The sequence below is a fragment of the Rhinolophus hipposideros genome, assembly GCF_964194185.1.
Source record: "Rhinolophus hipposideros genome assembly, chromosome: 10".
In the NCBI taxonomy this organism is placed as follows: domain Eukaryota; kingdom Metazoa; phylum Chordata; class Mammalia; order Chiroptera; family Rhinolophidae; genus Rhinolophus; species Rhinolophus hipposideros.
This window is the reverse complement of record NC_138056.1, coordinates 12,053,104-12,074,892: the sequence shown is the minus strand read 5'-3', so window position 1 is coordinate 12,074,892 and position 21,789 is coordinate 12,053,104. Positions and strand designations below refer to the sequence as shown.

Sequence of the window (21,789 nt, the reverse complement as noted above, 5' to 3'; positions counted from 1 at the left end):
GGTATGGAGGAGTAAATGGAAATGTTTTTATAAATATGCTTCTCATTAATAGAAGCATAATCACATACCTCAAATCTAACATTCTAGATCATACTTTAATAATATTTAATAAATAAGGGAAGTCTTTCTGCTTCAAAGGAACTCTTTCCCTTCATAGGACTTCCATCTATTTTAGTGTATTTGGAGTAAACATTTTTACTCCAAATACGATACAGATAAATCAGCTAAGAATTGAACATCTGGTTTTAGGCCTCTTACTACTTTCCCTGGATTGTACTTGCAAACAAAATATAAGAACTAGAAAACTTTGTCTCCCAATGCATGGAGGGGCAATTTAGGGCACTGGGTGGGAACAGAGTAGTTTCTTGGCGATTCACTTCCCCTTTTACCAAAAACTGCTTTGTTTTTGTTTGTTTGTTTGTTTTGTTTTTCTGTTCTCTATCATCTACTCTGTCATCTCTTTGTATTTTTCCTCTTATTCCATGATATCTTTGGACATCCTGAGGCACCGAGTGCCTCCCAATCTTTGTGTTTCGTTACTGAGTATGAGTAGGATTAACATAACTCTTCTGTAGGCTAAATGGATAAACCCAAAGTTAAATTTACTACAACATCTAGGATGTTTCTGATTAGCAAAGGAAGGGAAACGTTTGGGAATTAGGATGCTAATATCTTATGTCACTATGTCTTAAAATATTCCACTGGGAATACAGAAAGGGATTATCCCCCCAGTATTTTATGGAAGGCTGCTTTGAAAAAGGGATGGAAATACCTGACACTAATTTGGAGTGTTCTAACAGGTAAGTGACAGATTACTTACCTCTTTGTACTCAGAAGAGGTATCATTACAGAATAATCCAACATAATTTGAAAACACATTTCTATATGTCAGATAACTATATTGATCCTGCTTCCTCTGAGAAGGGAACGGAAAAAAAGAATAATGTTTTAAAAACTTTACTGTTGATATGGTAAATAAATAGAATGAAAATAAGATTTGGAATAAAACAATCTTTTGAACTCAAAATGTTTTATGAATATGAGGCACGTGTAAAACCATTATTGTATGATGAGAAAAATGCATTCCATGTCCTAAGGTTTATTGAAGTTTCTTGAAATGACAGTGTAAAAAAGTTGACAGGTGCTTTCCATGTACGGTAGCTGAGTAAGATAAGTCCTCATTATGAGTATTAAAAGTTAGAAGAGATTATGTCTGGTCAGAAATTAGAGCAAAGATTAATAGAGATGGTGACTCTGACATAGCTTCTGGAGAATGCCACCTTTAACATCTCCAAGTGACAGCTTTAAATAAAATGTTGTGTATCACAGTCTAGAATTATTACTCTTTGCACATTTCTAAAATGATGCCATAAGAATATGATTTGGAGTTGACACACATCTGAGATTTAGTTTCAAAATCGGGATAACTACTTGTCATGGAAGTTCAGAGGAAATATAATCTGGAAATATAATCTGGAAATATAATCTTTATTATTAAATTTATTGGGGGTGACAATGGTTAGTAAAATTACATAGGTTTCAAGTGTACATTTCTATGAACTATGTCATGAAGGTGAAAGATAATGTGTCACATATGTGGGAAGGAGTTTGTATCATTCTTAAATTGGGCTTTTGAGGGATAAGGAACCTTGGTATAATCTGTTAACTTTCCCTCAGAGGGTGGTAAATTTTATATTATGTAGCATGAGTGTAGGGATTCTCCCAATAATAGAAGTTTAGTGTAACTGAATCAGGAAGGGTTGCATATTTTCACAGACAGTCCTTAAGGAAAGCAATGATTCTCATTGTGGCTGCTGCAGTAAAACTGATTTTTAGAATGGAAAGATCTGCCTAACACTCTGTAGTCCACCCTCACCTATTCTCCACCTTTTCCCATATGCTTTTCTTTCAGCTCTTCTCCATTACTTCCCAACCCAACACGTTGTCTGTTTACTATCATTTTGACACATTTAGGCATTGTAAAGTTGGCTAAGCTTGTTTGAAAAGTTGAGGTAAGTACAGTACTTAGAAGATGTGCTATTTTACTAGTGTGTTTTTTTGTCTTCAGTTTGTTGTTACCCTTTTTTGTGACAAATTCCTTTGAGAACCCAATGATGAAAGGTATTAACACAACTCTGGAAAACGTGGACATGTGGTCATGCAGTAAAATGTGAATCAGTATCAGGAGGATATGAAAAATGTCAAGGCCCTCCTTGCATTGTTTTAAAGGATAAGGACTCACGTAAAAATGCCAAATGCTTATGATAATCATTTCTGTGGGTGTCAAGTCACAAAATCTTTCATGGTTATGTGATGCTACTCAGAGTACATCTTCTACTCAAGTTTGTGGTGATTTACTGCGTTCTTTAAAATTGATCTAAGGTTTTGGGTTTTTTTTCTTTTCTGGATTTATAAATTGGGAGCATGTTTGTTGATCTACTATACATAATAGATAGAAGACCCCAGTAGATTAATGACGTGAATGTGTTTTGTAATCAGAATCGTACTAAAACAATCAGCTAAATGTATTTTAAGAGGTAACAGAGAAAGTTCAATTTAAAAACACTCTTAAGCCCCGACATTGTACAAGGCATTGGGTTTGGGACTAATGATAATAAAATGCTGACAATATGTAGTTTTCAAAGATTCTTATTCCAAACAGGAAGCTATTCCAAAAAGATATGTAGTTTTCAAAGATTCTTATTCCAAAAAGGAAGCTTCACATATAATTGAATTTAAGTATAGTATATAATATTATAAGAAAAGTTACAAAGGTAGCCTGTAGAGGCAGGAGAGAGAATTTCCTTTATCATAAAGTAATCACCGAAGGCTGCCAGAGGAGACTTGTATTTCAAGAGTGGCTGTAGGAAAGTATAACATTGACAAGCTTATTTGTAACTCCTAAGGACCCTATGAAGTGGTCATGGAAACATTTATATGGAAAGACATATGTACCCCACTGTTCATTGCAGTACTATTCATGGTGGCCAAGACATGGAAACAACCAAACTGTCCTTTGAGAGATTATTGGATAAAGACGATTGGTACATATACACAATGGAATATTACTCTGCCGTAAGTAAAGATGAAATACTGACATTTGCGACATGGATAGATCTTCAGATTATCATGCTAAGTGAAAAGACTCAGATGGAAAAAGTTGAGAACCATATGATTTCACTCATGTGTGAGATATAAAACTGAAAGCAACAAATGAAAAAGACAAATAAAAACTGATAGACACAGACAACAGTTTAGTGGTTATCAGAAGGTAAGAGGGGGGAGGCATGGTAGAAGAAGGTAAAGGGGGTCAAATATATGGTGACTGAAGGAGATTTGACTTTGAGTGGTGAACACACAATGCAATATACAGATGATGATTGTAGAATTGTACTCTTGAAACACATATAATTTTATTAACCAATGTCACCTCAATTAATTTAATTTCAAAAATTCAAACAGGCCAGAAAAACAAAAGAGTTGAGATGAATTATTAAGAAACCATAGCTGAAATGTCCATGATGAGGAATACTTATGTTCTTAAAAATGTTTCATAAAATCACATATCACACCATGAATTAATTCCTTTATGTTTTGCAGATAAACAATTTCACACTCACCCCTTCTCCTCATTCATGAAATCATGCAGCTGAATAATAATGTGACTGAGTTTATTCTGCTTGGGTTGACCCAGGATCCTCTTAGGAAGAAAATAGTGTTTGTCACTTTCTTGTTTTTCTATTTGGGAACATTGTTGGGCAACTTTCTGATTATTACTACTATCAAGACCAGCCAGAATCTTGGAAGTCCGATGTACTTCTTCCTTTTCCATTTATCCTTATCTGATACCTGCTTCTCTACTTCCATAGCCCCAAGAATGATTGTGGATGCCCTTTTCAAGAATACCACTATCTCTTTCAGTGAGTGCATGGTCCAGGTTTTTTCATTCCATTTCTTTGGCTGCCTGGAGATCTTCATCCTAATCCTCATGGCCCTTGACCGCTATGTGGCCATCTGTAAGCCCCTTCACTACATGACCATCATGAGTCGGCGGGTCTGTGGTGTGTTGGTGGCTTTGGCCTGGGTGGGGTCCTGTGTACATTCTTTAACTCAGATTTTTCTGACCTTAAGTTTACCTTTCTGTGGTCCCAATGTAATTGATCACTATTTATGTGACTTGCAGCCCTTGTTGCAACTTGCTTGTACAGACACCTACGTGATCAATCTACTCCTGGTGTCCAACAGTGGGGCCATTTGTACAGTGAGTTTTGTCATGCTGATGTTCTCCTATATTATCATCTTGCATTCTCTGCGAAACCACAGTGCTGAAGGAAGGAGAAAAGCCCTCTCCACATGCATCTCCCACGTCATCGTGGTCATCTTGTTCTTTGGTCCTTGCATATTTATATATACACGCCCCGCAACCACTTTCTCCATGGATAAGATGATAGCTGTGTTTTATACCCTTGGAACGCCTTTGCTCAACCCTCTGATCTATACACTGAGGAACGCAGAAGTGAAAAATGCCATGAGGAAGCTATGGAGCAAGTATTTGATTTCAGATGACACACGATGAATGGAGGCTTTCAATATTTCTTCAGAGTTTGGATTGATGTAGAAGTCCATAGAGAATATTATCTTCATATTGTGGAGGTAATATAGTCCTAACTTGGGCATGAGAATTAGTTTCTTCAGGAAAATAGGCAGTGTGAACACATACTCTAGGTAGTGTCGAGTCATTTTTAAGTAGAAGAAGATACAGCACCAGGCACAAACAGCCAAGTAAAAACCACCGCTGCGTCTCTGCCTCTCTTGCCTGCCTAGTATCACTGTGGTTTTGATCTGGTGTTTTCACTGCCATTCTTCATGTTGGCGTCTGGTGTTCTCTGTTTATAGTTACACTTCTGTATGCTTATATTCGCAGCCTGTCAGCTTTTCCTTCCTAATGATTTATTTATTAGACAGTATATTTTCATAATGTCTGACCATGGACCTTCAAGTTGGTTGTTCTTCCTGACTCAGGAGAAAGCACCGGATTCAATAATAGTAGGATCTTAATAGTTTAAGGATCAATGTATGTAATCTAGGTAATCTCCCTTTTATTTATTGGGGTTACACTTAGAATTATTCCCATTTTTACCTAGATGGTTCTAGAACAGTGACAGAACACAGTGAGAAAATTCACCATTTTGAGGGAGCCTTTTTTATCTTAGGAAGGTTTTTGACTATTGTGGTCATACTCATTATTCTTTTTGTAAAAATTCCATTTTCTCCTTAAATGATTCCTTCAAATTTGGGGGAAATATTATGTTTTTTATTGAATCATACCAATTAGAATAACTTATTTATAATATTGAGTTATGATTATGGCATAGATGGCCCAAATTAAAGTAGATATATTTATGTGGGCTAGAAATAAAGTACAATAGTTGATGGTAGGGAATTTAAAAATAATAACTAATTCAAGAAAACCATTATAAGCCAGAGGATTTTTAAGCCTTGAAACAGAGTTACGTGACAGGTATGAATTATTTTAATGAGTTTTGAAACAATACAGAATGGAGAGGAACTTGAGCGAGACTGAGATATTTGGATGAATAATATATTAATGCAGTGGAACAGGATACTACCTTTTGTCACCATAAGTCAATACCACAGTCTCTAATTACATTATCAGTAAGAAAGTTTCTGATTTTGATTTGTGTACTTCTTTGTATCCAAAGTCTATATATATTTGGCACTTCTATTCTTTTTTGAATTAAAGTTTATTGGGGTGACAATTGTTAGTAAAGTTACATAGATTTCAGGTGTACAATTCTGTAATACATCATAAATATATATGCATATGTATATATACATATATATCACATTGTGTGTTCACCACCCAGAGTCAGTTCTCCTTCCATCACCATATATTTGATCCCCTTTACCCTCATCTATCACCCCCTCCCACCTTATGCTCTGATGGCACTTTTGTGTCTATTTATAAATTACTAAATTATATTAAGATGACTAGATTTAATTCATTTATTTTACAAGGAACTTTAGAATTTTTTTAGCCTGAGAAACAGTAATCTATTTCTCTGTGTAGGAATGGAAACCTGTGAATTCCACAGTGAACTTTAATGACATATACACATCACTCTTTTTTTCCGATCCTGTAAATTTCAAGTTTAATCCATATCGACCAGTCTATCATCAATCATGGCTGCTACAGTTTGATTCTGCCCTTGCAAGGTTTGCGCAGTAGTAGAATCTAGAGGGCAAAGTTTAGTTGAAATTTTCTTCTATTTCAAGACAAGGAAATATGAAAAGCAGTGCCTATTGGATCCAATTTAGGTGCCTCCCCAGATACACTCTATGTAATATGTCTTATGGACATGTTTTAATATAGAGATCCCATGGCTAATGTGGCCACATCTCTTCCAGACAGAGATTATGATCTTATTCTGGTCCAGAATTTTATAATAAAGATGATAGAGCTGCAGAGATTACTGAAGGTGCAAACACACCAGGATTTTTTATTGAAGTCAATGTTCTGATAGGGAAAGAGTAGGGCTCTGAGATCTAAAATAGACACATTTGTGTGGGGAAGGGTGAGAACCATGAAGTCACACATCTTGCATTCTCGTGATTGTGAAAAGTAGCTTCCTCTCCCTTGAAAGAGAGGAAAGATCAGTCTTCCCTAGCTGAGACACCACCCTGTCACCTCCTTTGAAGAAGTCGTCAGCGACGATATTTGTTCTCCTTATGAGCTTTCTTTTAATCCTTATCACTTCCAAACACATAACCAGGGCAAGTCGCCGGAAAGTTCAATCTTGTTCTAGGAAAAAATGATACACATCAAGGAATTGCAGGACGTGCCTACCAGGGGAGCACTTGACCATGAAAATGGATCTTGAAAGTATGGCAAAATATGTCTGTAGTTGAGGTCTGTCCCGATGGGGCTTTTTCTGTAGACTCAAATCATTTGAAATGCCTCATTGAGAAACTCAGTTGATGGCTTTACTCACAGAACTATGTGTTAAATCTGTGGAATGAACTACAAGGCAGAGCTACTAAAAGTATGAAAGACCTAGGAGTCAATTATTTATTTATTTATTTATTTTTTTAGATATTGACACTATGTTAAAAGTCTGTACTATTCTTGAGTATGGTAGCTTAGGAGTGAATATCATTTTGAATTTAATTCATAAATAAAGGGTCCTAATATAAATTGCGTGAAGAAATTAAATCCCAAATTTTCTAGTTGGGGATTTTTTAAAGTATGTAATCGGCATGTCCACATTCCAGTGAAGATTAAAAAAAAAACAACTAAAAAATTGCGAGTTGACCGACATGACAACTGTCATGTCATAGCAATATGACATGCATTTATCTATTTTAATGTCTGTTTTTCTAGCATACATCTTCAGAAAGATATTACTTTAGAAACATATTTATTACAAGTATTCTTAGATACTTCTCTACATGCATTACAGAATGGATTAACTTCCATTCACTGATCAGCCAGCTTAATAATGCCATGTAGAAGACCACTGCAAAATTCATGGCCTATACAATAAGCATTTAATTGCTGTGCACGTGTCTCTGGGTAAGCTGGGGGTCAGCTGGTCTAGGTTGGGCTTGACTGAGCTTCATTTCAGACCTAACAGTGGGTTCCGATGTACTTCATGTAGCTCTGATTTTTCTCATGGATAAAACAGAAGTGGTATCATAGTCTTTGCTGACACTGCAATTTTATATTCTATACTTGTGATGTTTCACTGTACTATTGACTATTATGGAAGTTCAGTGTTGTATGTCTCTCTCTACCTTGTGGTACACTTAACTTGTGGATTTTTTATACTAAAAATGTAGAATAAAGACTATTTTGAAGATCTAAATGAAATGGTGAGGTTGCATTATACCTCAAACAAAACAAAACAAAGCCAAAACAAAACATAGCTTGTCGCCAGGTGAATACTGGATATATCAGAATATGGTCAAAATGAGTCATTCCCACTCAGGTACTATAAAAGTGGGGAAAGAAGGGGGACTTGGACATGTGATAAATGTTTTACTCTCCTGGATATGTTTAAATGAAAAAACAGGAAGACCTATGGAGGCATGTGACAACTATCTTTACATGTTTAATTGAGCAGTGCATGGAAACATGTTCAACAATTTTATGCCACACCAGGGGACGGAAGTACAACCACTGGTTAAAAAACACAGGGAGACATATTTTTATTTTTTCAACTATGAAGTAAACTAATTTATTCATTCCAAAAATGAGAAGTGTTGCCATTTATTTTCATCAGTGAAGGCTCTAAGCCAGGGTGTCCAAACTGCGGCCCACGGGCCAACTTTGGCCCGCAATCCATTTTTAATTGGCCCGCAACAAATTCCAAAAATATATTTAGTTTACTTAAATAAACCAGGTGAAGCAATACATACTTCACCTCAGTGAGTGGCCCGGCTGTTTGTGTATTTTACTGCATATGGTTGTTGGTAAAAAAACGTTGAAAAAAGTTTGGACACCCCCTGCTCTAAACAAAGTGACATCTTCCATCTTTTTTTTTTTTTGTAATTAAAGTTTATTGGGGTGACAATGGTTACTAAAGGTACATACAGTGTTTCCCCAAAAGTAAGACCTAACCAGAAAATAAACCCTAGCATCATTTTTCAGGATGACATCCCCTGAACAAAAAGCCCTAAAGAGTCTTTTGGAGCAAAAATTAATATAAGACCCGGTTTTAGTTTGCAGCTGTACAATTGTACATCATCTATATATCACATTGTATCAGAGGGTAAGTGGGGAGTGGGGTGGTAGATGAGGTTAAATGGGATCAAATGGTGATGGAAGAAGAACTGACTCTGGGTGGTAAACACATCTTCCATCTTGTAACAAGGTTTTAACACTACAAAGCTGGCAGCCAATGTTGTGATTATGTGTCTATGAATTAAAATGATGTTCTTGACCAGACTTAGCCGCACTGAAACTGGGAAGAGTCTCACTTCTCATGATTCTTGGTCATCTTTTTTACAAAGAAACAAGAGGTTCTCAGAGTTCCTGTAACTAGAATAGACTCTGAGGAACTTTTGTGAATAGAATAAGTTTATAAAGTCACTGGTTGAAACTTGAATATTTTTTCAGATATTCCACTTGGTCTTTGAGAGTCATGAACCTGTCAGCTTTTACCTTCTTAGGGACTTCAGACCTCTAATATCACTAAAATTCCTGGATGGTCAAGACTTTAGTGCAAAGACATAAAAGAAAGAGTATTGTGGAGAAAAAAATTATCAAATGGATTACATTTATTTGTTTCCCAGTTTTCTAAATTCAGTTCAAGTTTAGCTCTCTTTGTGTTGGTTAGCAGAAAAGATGGGTTTACATATCCAAAGGTAGGGCTTTGGTATTTTATTGACTCATAGGCTTCTTGTGCTCTAAGAACATCAAGTATTATTTAGTCCCAGTATTTCCAAATCAAAGTTCCCAGATACACCATTGGCTATAAAAATTACCAGAGGACCTTGCTACAAATACAGATCTTATATGCCCCATATCCCTGGTTTGCTGGATTGGAAACTCTTAAAATACAAACTCTTAGAATATATTATCTGTTCAAAAATCTCTCAAGATCATTCCAATGACCAGCCAAGTTTGAGAAGACTGATGTCATAATTTTAAAATTGAGCAAATGGAGACCCATGGTGACCCAGTGAGTATAGGTCCAAGCTGGGCCATTAAACGTATTTGTATGGTTCCAGGGCAAGGATTTCTTAATTATAACTTCTAATCCAGATGTCTTGCTGTCTTTTGATCTTTCCTTTCTTTAATTTTGTGACTTCATCAACAACAGAGATAATTTTTAAAGCGCTATGTACATTTCTTAACATAAAGTTCACACACACACACACACACACTCACAATAACTTGGCAGTAACTTGAATAACTATAGACAGTAACTTGAATAATCAGATTTGTGGAAAAGACAATGGGATAATTGAAGAGAGGTAATCAGTGCCCTGTTTGTTTGCTATAGAAAAATAAAGCTCAGATTGTATGAAATGAAGGAGATCACCAGGGCAAACATAAGTTCACATTAGAAAGGGCATGTTTGTTTGTTCAGAATGAGTCTTTCTGGAATGCACAGCTGGAAATCAGGTTAGGTTAGTCAAGGAAGTGGTGACAAATGGCTCCCTGTATTCAGCAGAGCTGCTTGGTTCAAACATTGGAGAAAATACGGTTCCCAACCATGCATTTTAGCAAATTCGATTTACTCTGTTGATTGAGTCCTAGTCACCTATTCACAACAGATGGATTTATTTTCATTCAATTTCTTTAGTTTTTCCTATTAATTGTTTTACATTAATAGGGATAGCAGGCTACAAACTATAAAATTAGCGTTAGCAGAAGCATGTTAATGGGATGTTACAATTAAAAGGGAGAAATTGGAGGCAATTTTTTTCAATTTCCTTATTGTTTGGGTCAAAAAAATGAGTCCTAGAGAAAGGAAAAGCTTTATTCCCCCAAGACCAGAGGATGAGAACAAGTGTTTTGTGTTTTAAGCCTTTGTTTTGTCTCTTTCACATTCTGCACACACTTCCCCTTCCATTCTAACTTAACTGGGTTTAATTTTCACTCTGGTTTGGAGGCCTTTTATCAAAGTGCTTTAGTTCTGGTCGCTGTTATTCTTTTGTTCATACAACATATACATAGTGAGTGCGTAATATATACAAGTCACAGTTCTAAACACTAGAATATAGCCTTACGCACTTCACAGTACTCTCATTCTTGGAAGAAAATGGCAAAAAGGCAAAAATAGGGAGGAGAAAATAATGGTGCTGAGTATGATCATGCTGAGCTTCTGAGTTTAATAAGAGTTTTCTGCCCTAGATATTTCAGAAAATGATCTCATTCTGAAATATTAGAACAAATATACTAATGATGGTGATGAAAAATAATACCTTGCTCCAGTAGAATGTGTTATTCTCCCATTTGTTCCTCCCTTGAAACCCTGTGAGGTTGTTATTATTGTCTTCATTGTACACATGAGAACATTTAAGATTATCCAGTTTAAACTGTTACGTCCAATTATTTATCATTAGCTTCTCAGAGAAAACATTCCTGACCCACAGTTTCTTCATTGCAGTCTTTACTTCTGCATTTCTCATTGTATAAATCAGGGGATTTAACATGGGGGTGATAATGGTATAAAATACAGCCACCATCTTATCTTCTGAAAAGGTAGTGTCTGGGCGCATATACATGAAAGTACAGGGACCAAAAGATGATGACCACAGCGATGTGGGAGCCACAGATGGAGAGAGCTTTGCGCCTGCCGTCTGGTGACTATTTTCTCGGGACACTAGGACGACAGTATAGGAGATTAGCAAGGTAACAGAGCTCCCCAGAGTCGTGGTACCACTGTTGGCTGTCACCAAAACACCAACAACGTATGTATATGTGCAGGCAAGTTTCTGCACAGGGTGGACATCACAGAAGTAGTGATCGATCTGATTGGGTCCACAAAAGGGTAGGTGGATTACCAAAGCGACCTGGATAATGGAGTATAAGAACCCATCTACCCAGGTCCCCAGCAGCATTTTATTGCATTTTTCCTGGTCCATGATGGTCATATAGTGTAGCAGTCTACAGATAGCCATATAACGATCATAGGCCATTACAGTAAGGATGAAAATCTCAGTGCAGCCAAAGAAATGCACCCCAAAGAGTTGCAACAGGCACCCCTCTTTGCTAACAGGTCAACAATCATCTTAGAAGCTATGACTGAAGAGTAACAAATGTCCTCAAAAGACATTTGTTGAGAAAGAAATACATAGGAGACTTGAAAAGGTTGCCTGTGTAAACTGTCAGCATCGTGAGGTTTCCCAGAAGAATGACTATGTAGAAGAAAGAGAACACCACAAAACACACTTCTTCAACCTCTAGGTTCTCAGAAAGACCCCAGAAAACAAATTCTGTTACACTGTTTATGTTTTCCATGGAATTTCTCTAGCGGGCCAAGTTCTCAAGACACAGTTAAATTATCTGAAAGGCAAACATAACAAAGACCAACATTGCTTTCTTTTTTTTAAAATTTATTTATTGAGGTGACAATTGTTAATGAAATTGCATAATTTCAGGTGTACAATTCTGTATTACATCAACTATAAATCCCATTGTGTGTTCACCACCCAGAGTCAGTTCTCCTTCCATCACCATGTATTTGATCCCCCTTACCCTCATCACCCCCCCCACCCCTTACCCTCTGGTAATAACTAAATTATTGTCTGTGTCTATGAGTTTTTCTTTCTCATTTGTTTGTCTTGTTCTTTTGTTGTTTTTGGTTTATATACCACATATGAGTGAAATCATAGGGTTCTCTGCTTTTTCTGTCTGACTTATTTCACTTAGCATTATACTCTCAAGATCCATCCATGTTGTCACAAATATTCCTATATCATCTTTCCTTACGCCGAATAGTATTCCATTGTGTATATATACCATTCTTTATCCATTCATCAATCAAAGGACATTTTGGTTGTTTCCATGTCTTGGCCACCGTAAACAAAGCTGCAATGAACATTGGAGCACACGTGTTTTTATGAATAAATGATTTCAAATACTTTGGGTAGATACCCAGGAAAGGGATTGCTGGGTCATATGGTAATTCTATTTGTAATTTTTTGAGGAACCTCCACACTGCCTTCCATAGCGGCTGCACCAGTCTGCATTCCCACCAACAGTGTATGAGGGTTCCTTTTTCTCCACAGCCTCTCCAACACTTGTTGCTATTTGTCTTGTTGATGATAGCCATTCTGACTGGGGTGAGGTGATATCTCAAGTGGTTTTTATTTGCATTTCTCTGATGATTAGCGATGTTGAGCATTTTTTCATATGTCTATTTGCCATTTGTATGTCCTCTTTGGAGAAATGTCTCTTCCGGTCCTCTGCCCATTTTTCAATTGGGTTGTTTGTGTTTTTGTTGTTGAGTTTCATGAGTTCCTTGTATATTTTGGATATTAGACCCTTATCGGAGGAACTGTTTGCAGAAATCTTCTCCCATTCAGTCGGTTGCCTCATTATTTTGTCAATAGTTTCTTTTGCTGTGCAGAAACTTTTAAGTTTCATATAGTCCCATTTGTTTATTTTAGCTTTTACTTCCATTGCCTTTGGAGTCAAATTCATAAAATGCTCTTTGAACCCAAGGTCCATAAGTTTAGTACCTATGTTACCTTCTATGCAGTTTATTGCGTCAGGTCTTATGCTTAAGTCTTTGATCCATTTTGAATTAATTTTGGTACATGGTGACAGATAACAGTCCATTTCATTCTTTTGCACGTGGCTCTCCAATTCTGCCAGCACCATTTATTGAAGAGGCTGTCTTTCCTCCATTGCATGCTTTTAGCTTCTTTGTCAAAAATTATCTGTCCATATTTATGTGGTTTTATTTCTTGGTTCCCAGTTCTATTCCATTGGTCTATGTGTCTGTTTTTCTGCCAATACCATGCTGTTTTGATTATTGTAGCCCTCTAGTACAAGGTAAAGTCAGGCAGTGTGATACCTCCAGCATTGTTCTTTTTTCTTAAGATTGCTTTGGCTATTCGAGGTCTTTTGTGGTTCCAAACAAATCTGATGATTTTTTGTTCTATTTCTTTAAAAAATGCCATTGGTATTTTCATGGTGATTGCATTAAATCTGTATATTGCTTTGGGTAATATGGCCATTTTAACTGTGTTGATTCTTCCAAGCCATGAGCACGGAATGTCTTTCCATTTCTTTGGGTCTTCTTCAATTTCTTTCAAAAATGTCTTATAGTTTTCAGCATATAAATCCTTCACATCCTTGGTTAAGTTTGTTCCTAGGTATTTTATTCTTTTTGCTGCAGTTGCAAAGGGAATTGTTTTTTGTATTTCTTTTTCTGAGATTGCATTGTTAGTATATAGGAATGCAATGCACTTTTGTACGTTGATTTTGTAGCCAGCAACTTTACTGTATTCATTGACTGTTTCTAACAGCTTTTTGGTGGAGTCTTTAGGGTTTTCTATATATAGCATCATGTCATCTGCAAAGAGTGATATTTTAACTTCTTTATTCCCAATTTGGATGCCTTTTATTTCTTTCTCTTGCCTGATGGCTCTGGCAAGGACTTCCAACACTATGTTGAAAAGCAGAGGTGATAGGGGACAGCCCTGTCATGTTCCTGAACGTAGAGCAAAGGGCTTCAGTTTTTCACCATTAATTATGAGATTAGCTGAGGGCTTGTCATAGATGGCCTTTATTATGTTAAGGTATTTTCCTTCTATACCTATTTTATTGAGTGTTTTAATCATAAATGGATGTTGTATCTTGTCAAATGCTTTTTCTGCATCAATTGATATAATCATATGATTTTTGTCCTTTATTTTGTTTATGTGATGTATCACATTGATGGATTTGCGGATGTTGAACCATCCTTGTGCCTCAGGGATGAACCCCACTTGGTCATGATGAATACTCTTTTTAATGCATTGTTGTATTCTATTTGCTAAAGTTTTGTTTAGGTAAAATTTTGTTTAGGTTAAATTCGATTTGCTAAAAATTTTGTTTAGGTAAAGTTTTACTTAGGCATCGGTATTCAACAGAGATATAGGTCTGTAGTTTTCTTTTTTTGTGTTGTCCTTACCAGGTTTTGGTATCAGGGTAATGTTGGCCTCATAAAATGAGTTAGGGAGTACTGACTCTTCTTCAATTTTTTGGAAGAGTTTGAGCAGGATTGGTATTAGATCCTCTTTGAAGGTTTGGTAGAATTCACCAGTGAAGCCATCTGGTCCCGGACTTTTGCTTTTGGGAAGGTTTTGGATGATTGATTCACTTTCTTTACTGGTGATTGGTCTGTTTAGATTTTCCAGTTCTTCTTGGTTCAGCCTTGGAAGGCTATATGTTTCTAAGAACTTGTCCATTTCTTCTAGGTTATTGAATTTGGTGGCATATAGTCCTTTATAGTATTCTTGAATGAATCTTTGTATATCTGTGGTGTCCATGATAACTTCCCATTTCTCATTTCTGATTTTCTTAATTAGTGTCTTCTCTCTTTTTACTTTAGTGAGTCTAGCCAAGGGTTTGTCATTTTTATTAATTTTTTCAAAGAACCAGCTCTTTGTCACATTAATTTTTTTTATTGTCTTTTTGTTCTCTATTTCATTAAGCTCTGCTCTGATTTTTGTTATTTCCTTTCTTCTGCTGACCTTGGGTTTCACTTGTTCTTCTTTTTCTAGTTCTTTGAGGTGTAACATGAGGTTATTTATTTGGGATTTTTCTTGTTTCCTGAGATAGGCCTGTAATAATATAAATTTCCCTCTTAAAACTGCTTTCGCCGCATCCCAAAAATTTTGGTAGGATGTATTTTCATTGTCATTTGTTTCTATATATCTTTTGATCTCTCCTCTAATTTCGTATTTGACCCAGTTGTTCTTTAAAAGTATGTGGTTTAATCTCCATGTATTTGTGTGTTTTTCTGCTTTCTTTTCGCACTTGATATCCAATTTCAAAGCCTTGTGATCAGAAAATATGCTTGGTATGATTTCAATCTTCTTAAATTTGCTGAGGCTGCTTTTATGCCCCAATATATGGTCTAACCTTGAGAATGTTCCATGTACACTAGAAAAGAATGTATAATCTGATGTTTTAGGATGAAGTGCTCTATATATGTCAGTTATGTTCATTTCATCTAATGTGTCTTTTGGGACTGCTGTTTCGTTATTTATTTTCTGTTTGGATGATCTATCCATAGCTGTCAATGATTTACGTAAGTCCTCTAGTATAATTGTGTTTTGGTCAATTTTTCCCTTTAGTTCTGTTAGTAGTTGCTTGGTATATTTCGGTGCTCCCTGATTGGGGGCATAAATATTGATGACTGTTATGTCTTCTTGTTGTATAGTCCCCGTTACCATTATGAAATGTCCATCTTTGTCTCTTGTTATCTTTTTCACCCTGAAGTCTGTTTCATCTGATATCATTATGGCTACACCTGATTTTCTCTGGGTACCATTTGCTTGGAGTGTCAATTTCCACCCTTTCACTTTGAGTCTATGCTTGTCCTTGTAGCTGAGATGTGTCTCTTGGAGACAGCATATGGTTGGATTTAGTTTTTTGATCCAATGTGCTACTCTGTGCCTTTTTATTGGTGAGTTTAGTCCATTTACATTTAGTGTGATTATTGATACGTGAGGATTTTATGTCATTCTATCTTTAGTTTTCTGGTACGGCTGTGACTCTATTGTTTCTTTGCTTTTTTGTTGTTGTCTATTATTTCTGTGTGGTGGTATTCTATGATGTTTCCCTTTGTTTCTTCTTTTATTACAGTATATATTTCAGTTCTGGATTTTTTCTGAGTGGTTACCCTTAAGACTGTGTAAAAGAAAGTTTGATATTTAGGGTATTCCATTTTCTTCAGCACACTTACTTTCTCCATTTCCATATTCCGGTTCAGGCCTTTACTCTACCCCTTTTTATGTATCGGTTGCCACAAATTTTCCCTGTTGATGGTGGTCGAATAGCCTCCTTTAGTATTTCTTGTAGTGCAGGTCGTGTTAGAAAATTCCATCAGCTTCTGTATGTCTGGAAAGGTCTTTATTCCTCCTTCATATCTAAAGGATATCTTTGCTGGAGATATTATTCTTGGCTCATAATTTCTCTCTTTCAATTGTTTGAATATTTGGTTCCACTCCCTCCTGGCTTGTAGAGTTTCTGCTGAAAAATCTGATGATAATCTAATGGGCTTTCCTTTGTAGGTTACCGTCTTCTTTTCCCTGGCTGCCTTGTGGATTCTTTCTTTGTTGTTAATTTTTGGACAGCTTCAATACAATGTGTCTTGGAGAAGGCCTGTTGGGATTGAGGTAATTAGGTGTTCTATTTTCTTCTTGGATTCAAGGATCCAGTTCTGTCCACAAATTTGGGAACTTCTCATTAACAATTTCTTATTATATTCTCTGTTGCCTTCTTTCTTTCTTCTCCTTCTGGTATGTCCATTATTCTTATATTGCTCTTTTTAATGGAGTTAGAAAGTTCTTGTAGAGTTCTTTCATTTCTTTTAAGTCTCAAGTCTGTTTCTTCTTCCATCTGTGTAATTTCCAGGTTTCTATCTTCGATGTCACTGATTTTTCCTCCATCTGGTCAACTCTACTACCTAAGCTGGTTATTTCATTCTTAATTTCTTCTATTGAGTTCTTAATCTCCAGAAATTCCATTTGGTTGTTTTTTAAAATTTCAATCTCTTTCGTAAAATGCTCATGTTGTTTTTTAATTCGTTTCTGAGTTCATTAAATTGATTTTCTGTGTTTTCTTGCATCTCTTTGAGGTTTTTCAGAACTGCAATCTTGAATTCTCTATCATTTAAGTCACATATTTCCATATGTTTAAGTTCCTTTTCTGGAGACTTTTCACTTTCTTTCTGAGCTGGCTTGTTGCCTTGGTTATTCATGGCAATTACTGATTTATTATTTCTCTTCCTAGACATCCACAGGAGTGGCTTCTGCAACAGGTTGATAGGAAGAGGTCTTTCTTTTGTTTTCCAATACTTGTTGGAAGAATGTTTTATTTTCTCTCTGACTGCAGCCTTTTTTCTTCCTCTCTGACACAGTAGTGTTATATTTTCTCTTCACGTTTACAGCTTCTCACACAATGGGGGGATTCCCTGGGAGACGGGCTTCTCCTCTGTTAACAGTTCGCCTGGGTCATAGGGCACCACGTTTCTGTGGGGGTGCGGAGAGCTTTTGAAGTTCCAAAGCTCTTTCTGAACCCGATTCAGAGCCCGTATGTTTCAGCAGTTCTGTTTTCTCCTGCAGGGATCCGCCCAGATAGGTGGGGCCAGGGGCGGGATGAGTTGTGATAGGTGGCCAGAGCATTGGCTGCGACCACTACCGCAGCCGTACCTGCTTCCACAGCTTCTCCCCTTTGCCGGAACTAGTTGGGCTGTGAATCTGTTTCTGCGGTCCACAGTTCTCAGAACAGCAAAAATCCTGTCCTTTTGATCTGACACTGCTACTTTATCGCTTCTAGCACCGGGCAGGTGGGGGCGGGGCGAGCTCTGGGAGGGTAAGGAGGGGGCAGCTAGTCTCAGTGCCTAAGGCTTCCATTCTCTGCTCTGCAGTGCGGGCTTAAACCACAGTTTTCAGCCTTCTTCCCTCAGTCTTTGCTCCGAGGTGTCTGCCGTGAGCGTTGGGTTCAGCTGTGTTATATGCTGCCCCCTCAGCCCTGTGGGCCGTAAGCGGAGCCCTAGCAGTCCGAGTCCTTCCCTCTCCCGCAGCTGCTGAAGATCCGGGAGCAGCGGGCTCCGAGCACTGAGCTAGGTCTGCATCCTCTGCCCCAGCGGCTCCGTCCCTGCATTTCTCCCTTCCTTCCTCCCCTGCTCGCGCGATTTGCCCACCTGAAGCTGAATTCAGTAGTGTACCTCTTCGTCTTGCCTGTCTGCTGTGCAGGGAGTCCTTTGTGGAGTTAATGTTGTCCGATTAGTTGTAAATTCCAGGAGAGCTTTACAGAGGCTCACCTCAGGCTGCCATTTTGATCCGGTGTCCAACATTTATTTCTACTCAAAACAAATGGATAATCACAGTAGTTGAAAATAGAAAACCAAGTACTTACTGTACTTACAATACACTCTTAAAGAAATTGAAGTGCACATGTTCTGATCATCTTACCTCAGTATGATAGCTCATTCATTCACTTCCATGAGGTGACAAAGTCCTGAGAGAGAAAGCATAATCCTCTTAGTCATACATCTAATCAAGAGTCTTATCTCCCTCACTTTCTTTTTTTTAAAATTAATTTTATTGGGGTGACAATTGTTAGTAAATTTACATAGATTTCAGGTGTACAATTCTGTAATACATCATCTATAAATCCCATTGTGTGTTCACCACCCAGTCAGTTCTTCCATCACCATATATTTGATCCCCCTTACCCTCATCACCCACCCCCCACCCCCTTACCCTCTGTTTTCTATTTGTCTCTCTGTTACTCTCTCTAAAGCATTTAATGCACTGAGATGTTAGTGTCTTGGTTTAAATTATGGTATCACACTGCCATCTAGTGGAAATCCTTTTTGTTTTACTTGTAAAGGAAAGACAAATTCAGACTGTGCTATGATTTTTGTGGAGGGATTTTGTACTGCACCATATGAAAAAAACTTACTAATTAGTATGTAATTCGGTTGAGAATAAGACTACAAATAGATGAGCACCTAAGTTGCAATATTGAGAAAAATTAAAAACAACATTTTTCATCTTTTCTAATGGTTGAGTAATATTACATTGTATATATGTATCATATCTTCTTTTATACAATCATGTATCAAAGGACTCTTTGATTGTTTCCATGTATTGGCACCATGAATGCAATGAACATCGGGGTACATATATCTTTACAGATAAATCAAATGTATAGATCTTGAGATTATCATGCTAAGCGAAGTAAGAACAAGTCAAGAACCTTGTTCTTATGTTCTGAAAGCAACAAACTGAAACTGAAAGCAACAAATGAACAAGACAAAGAAACGAAAGATAATAGATACAGACAGCAATTTAATGGTTTCCAGGGGGTAAAGGGGGAGGGGTTGGTAGAAGAGGGTAAAGGGGGTCAAATATATGGTGATGGAAGGAGAACTGACTGGATGGTGAACACACAAGGCAATATGTAGATGATGTATTATAGAATTGTACGATGTAAATCTATATGATTTTACTAACTAATGTCATCCCAATAAATTAAAAAAAGAAAACCATCATTTTTTTCTCATTATGTCAAGCTAGGATAAACTTAAACAAACAAACAAAAAGTTCCCTCATGTGTAATAAGAAATTATACTCGACTGGAAATTAAGATATCCGTATTAGATTTACCTTAACTCTTTAATCATTTCTGAAATATGTGTCATGCAGGAGACCTAGCTTACATCAGAGAAAGATAAAGAAAATTCCTGTAATCACATTAATTGAGAATTATCCTAAACATAGAGCACTAGTCATGGTCGTATACTTTATACTTTCCATTCTCAAAGGTATCTATATCTATGTCTGTGTCTATGTCTATTTGTCATCCATCGTCTATCATACTGGATTTGGGAGGCCATTTTGAATTGCATTTCTTACCTCTCATAGTATGCTATATTTATATACTTTTATATGCTTGCATTAATGGTCTCCTCATTTACAGGCAAGAATTAATAAATCTGAATAGATCCAAATCCTCACTGGCTCACAAGGTTAGAATATGACTATTTAATTAATATCATAGTTTTATTGGATGGGCAATTAAAACAACCTGGTAGATATGCATACGTTCTGGGCTTTGAGAAGCACAAAGATAACTTGAAACAATAGAGTATTTTGAGAAGACCAAAAATTAAGTGATCTTATTGAGAGCTGTATTCAAATATGAGGACTAGTCCCAGAATATGGGGGACCATGAAGAGAGAATGGGAAATGCATAGAGGCACTGTGGAGTTTTATTGTTTTTACATTCTTCCTCAAGAGTCATCCACTTCCTTTTACTTACATTGAAGTTTATATCTGTATAGCCCTTTCTTATATCTGATTCATGAAACTGAGCAACCCAGGGACTCTAAGAGTCATTTATACTGCTTTGGTATTGGACACTATGGAGAGAAAGTTCTTTTTTTATTCTGTAATTGGTTTTCCTGTGTTTTTTAAAATAATAGAATTAATTTTCTCTCTTGAAGACACAGAAAACAATTCCAGCCTTTCACACTTTAGGCTTGAAATATTTGAAGACATTAGTCAGAGTTTCCTTTTGTTTTTCTTCTGTATTACAGACATTTTCACATTGATCGGTTTATTAGATGCCAGGTGTTCTAGTTCCCATATATAATATCACTATTGATTACTTGACATTGCAAGGTACCTATACAATTACTTGTTACTGGGAACCATTGGCTTACCTACAATGAGATGCTTTCAATAATATAATGCTCCCTTCCAAACTAAAACTGGAATGGAAGTTACCTCTTTCTTCTATATAAACTATTAATGCATCCACATTGAATGCTGTGATTATAATATTAGAATTGAATCAATTCATTCACCTCTACCTATACCTATACTTTTTTACAGCAACAGAGTCTTCATTATTCCATGCTTGTCATGTTGACATTGAGCCCTATTACAGGGTTCAACAAACGACACTAATCCTAAATACATCCTTACACAGTTTGGTTCCTCTGATCCTCTAACCTTCTCTCATCATGCTACCTGCAAAACCCTACTTCTAATTGATAGAAACAGGAACATCCAAATTCCTACATTGGCTCAGACTGTCTTCTCTGCTTAAAAAGTGTTTTGTTTTCTTGTTCCTGTAATCTTTCTTAACATTGTAGTTTGGCCCAAAGTTCAAAGTTGTATTATGATTTTGCCAGTCAGGAAAAATCTTGGACAATATTCAATGATCCCAACGTCTGAGAGTACCCTTAATGTGCTTGACACAGGCTTAAAGTAAAAAACTGAAGAAAAAGAAAACAACTTATGCAAACAAGTGGAGATTCTAGATCTAAAACATACAATGTCTGAAATAAGACATTCACAGAAGAGGTTAACAGCAGAATAAAGATGACAGAGGAAATAGTGAATTTGAAAATAGATCAATAGTATTTTTGGAATACTAATCGATATACTGTTCCCCCACTTTCATTTTCCTTTCTCACTCCATGACCCTTCCACCCCAATTGAAACAGATAGCTGGGTTATTTCTAGGGGCGGGGGATAGCACAGCATAAAAAATATATGGGACTATATATTCTCAAATGGTTA

The 21,789-nt window shown here is 36.7% G+C and overlaps 2 protein-coding genes and 1 pseudogene across 3 annotated transcripts in view; 2 read left to right on the top strand and 1 right to left on the bottom strand.

Annotated features, from left to right (window-relative positions):
• The window catches only part of LOC308503358 (uncharacterized protein), a gene marked incomplete at both ends in the record, with an annotated part of 49,936 nt that overhangs the window by 5,565 nt on the left and 22,582 nt on the right, over nucleotides 1-21,789 (top strand). The gene's annotated exons all lie outside the window — the stretch shown is intronic.
• On the top strand, nucleotides 3,644-4,576 carry LOC308504319 (olfactory receptor 4C16-like; the record flags this gene model as incomplete). The annotated part of the gene is made up of 1 exon (XM_081064666.1): nucleotides 3,644-4,576. The coding sequence occupies one exon, from the start codon at nucleotides 3,644-3,646 to the stop codon at nucleotides 4,574-4,576; it is 933 nt and encodes a 310-aa protein (XP_080920792.1).
• Nucleotides 11,081-11,992, bottom strand: LOC308504325 (olfactory receptor 4S2-like; annotated as a pseudogene). The gene has a single exon. The product of its transcript is annotated as an olfactory receptor 4S2-like (transcript).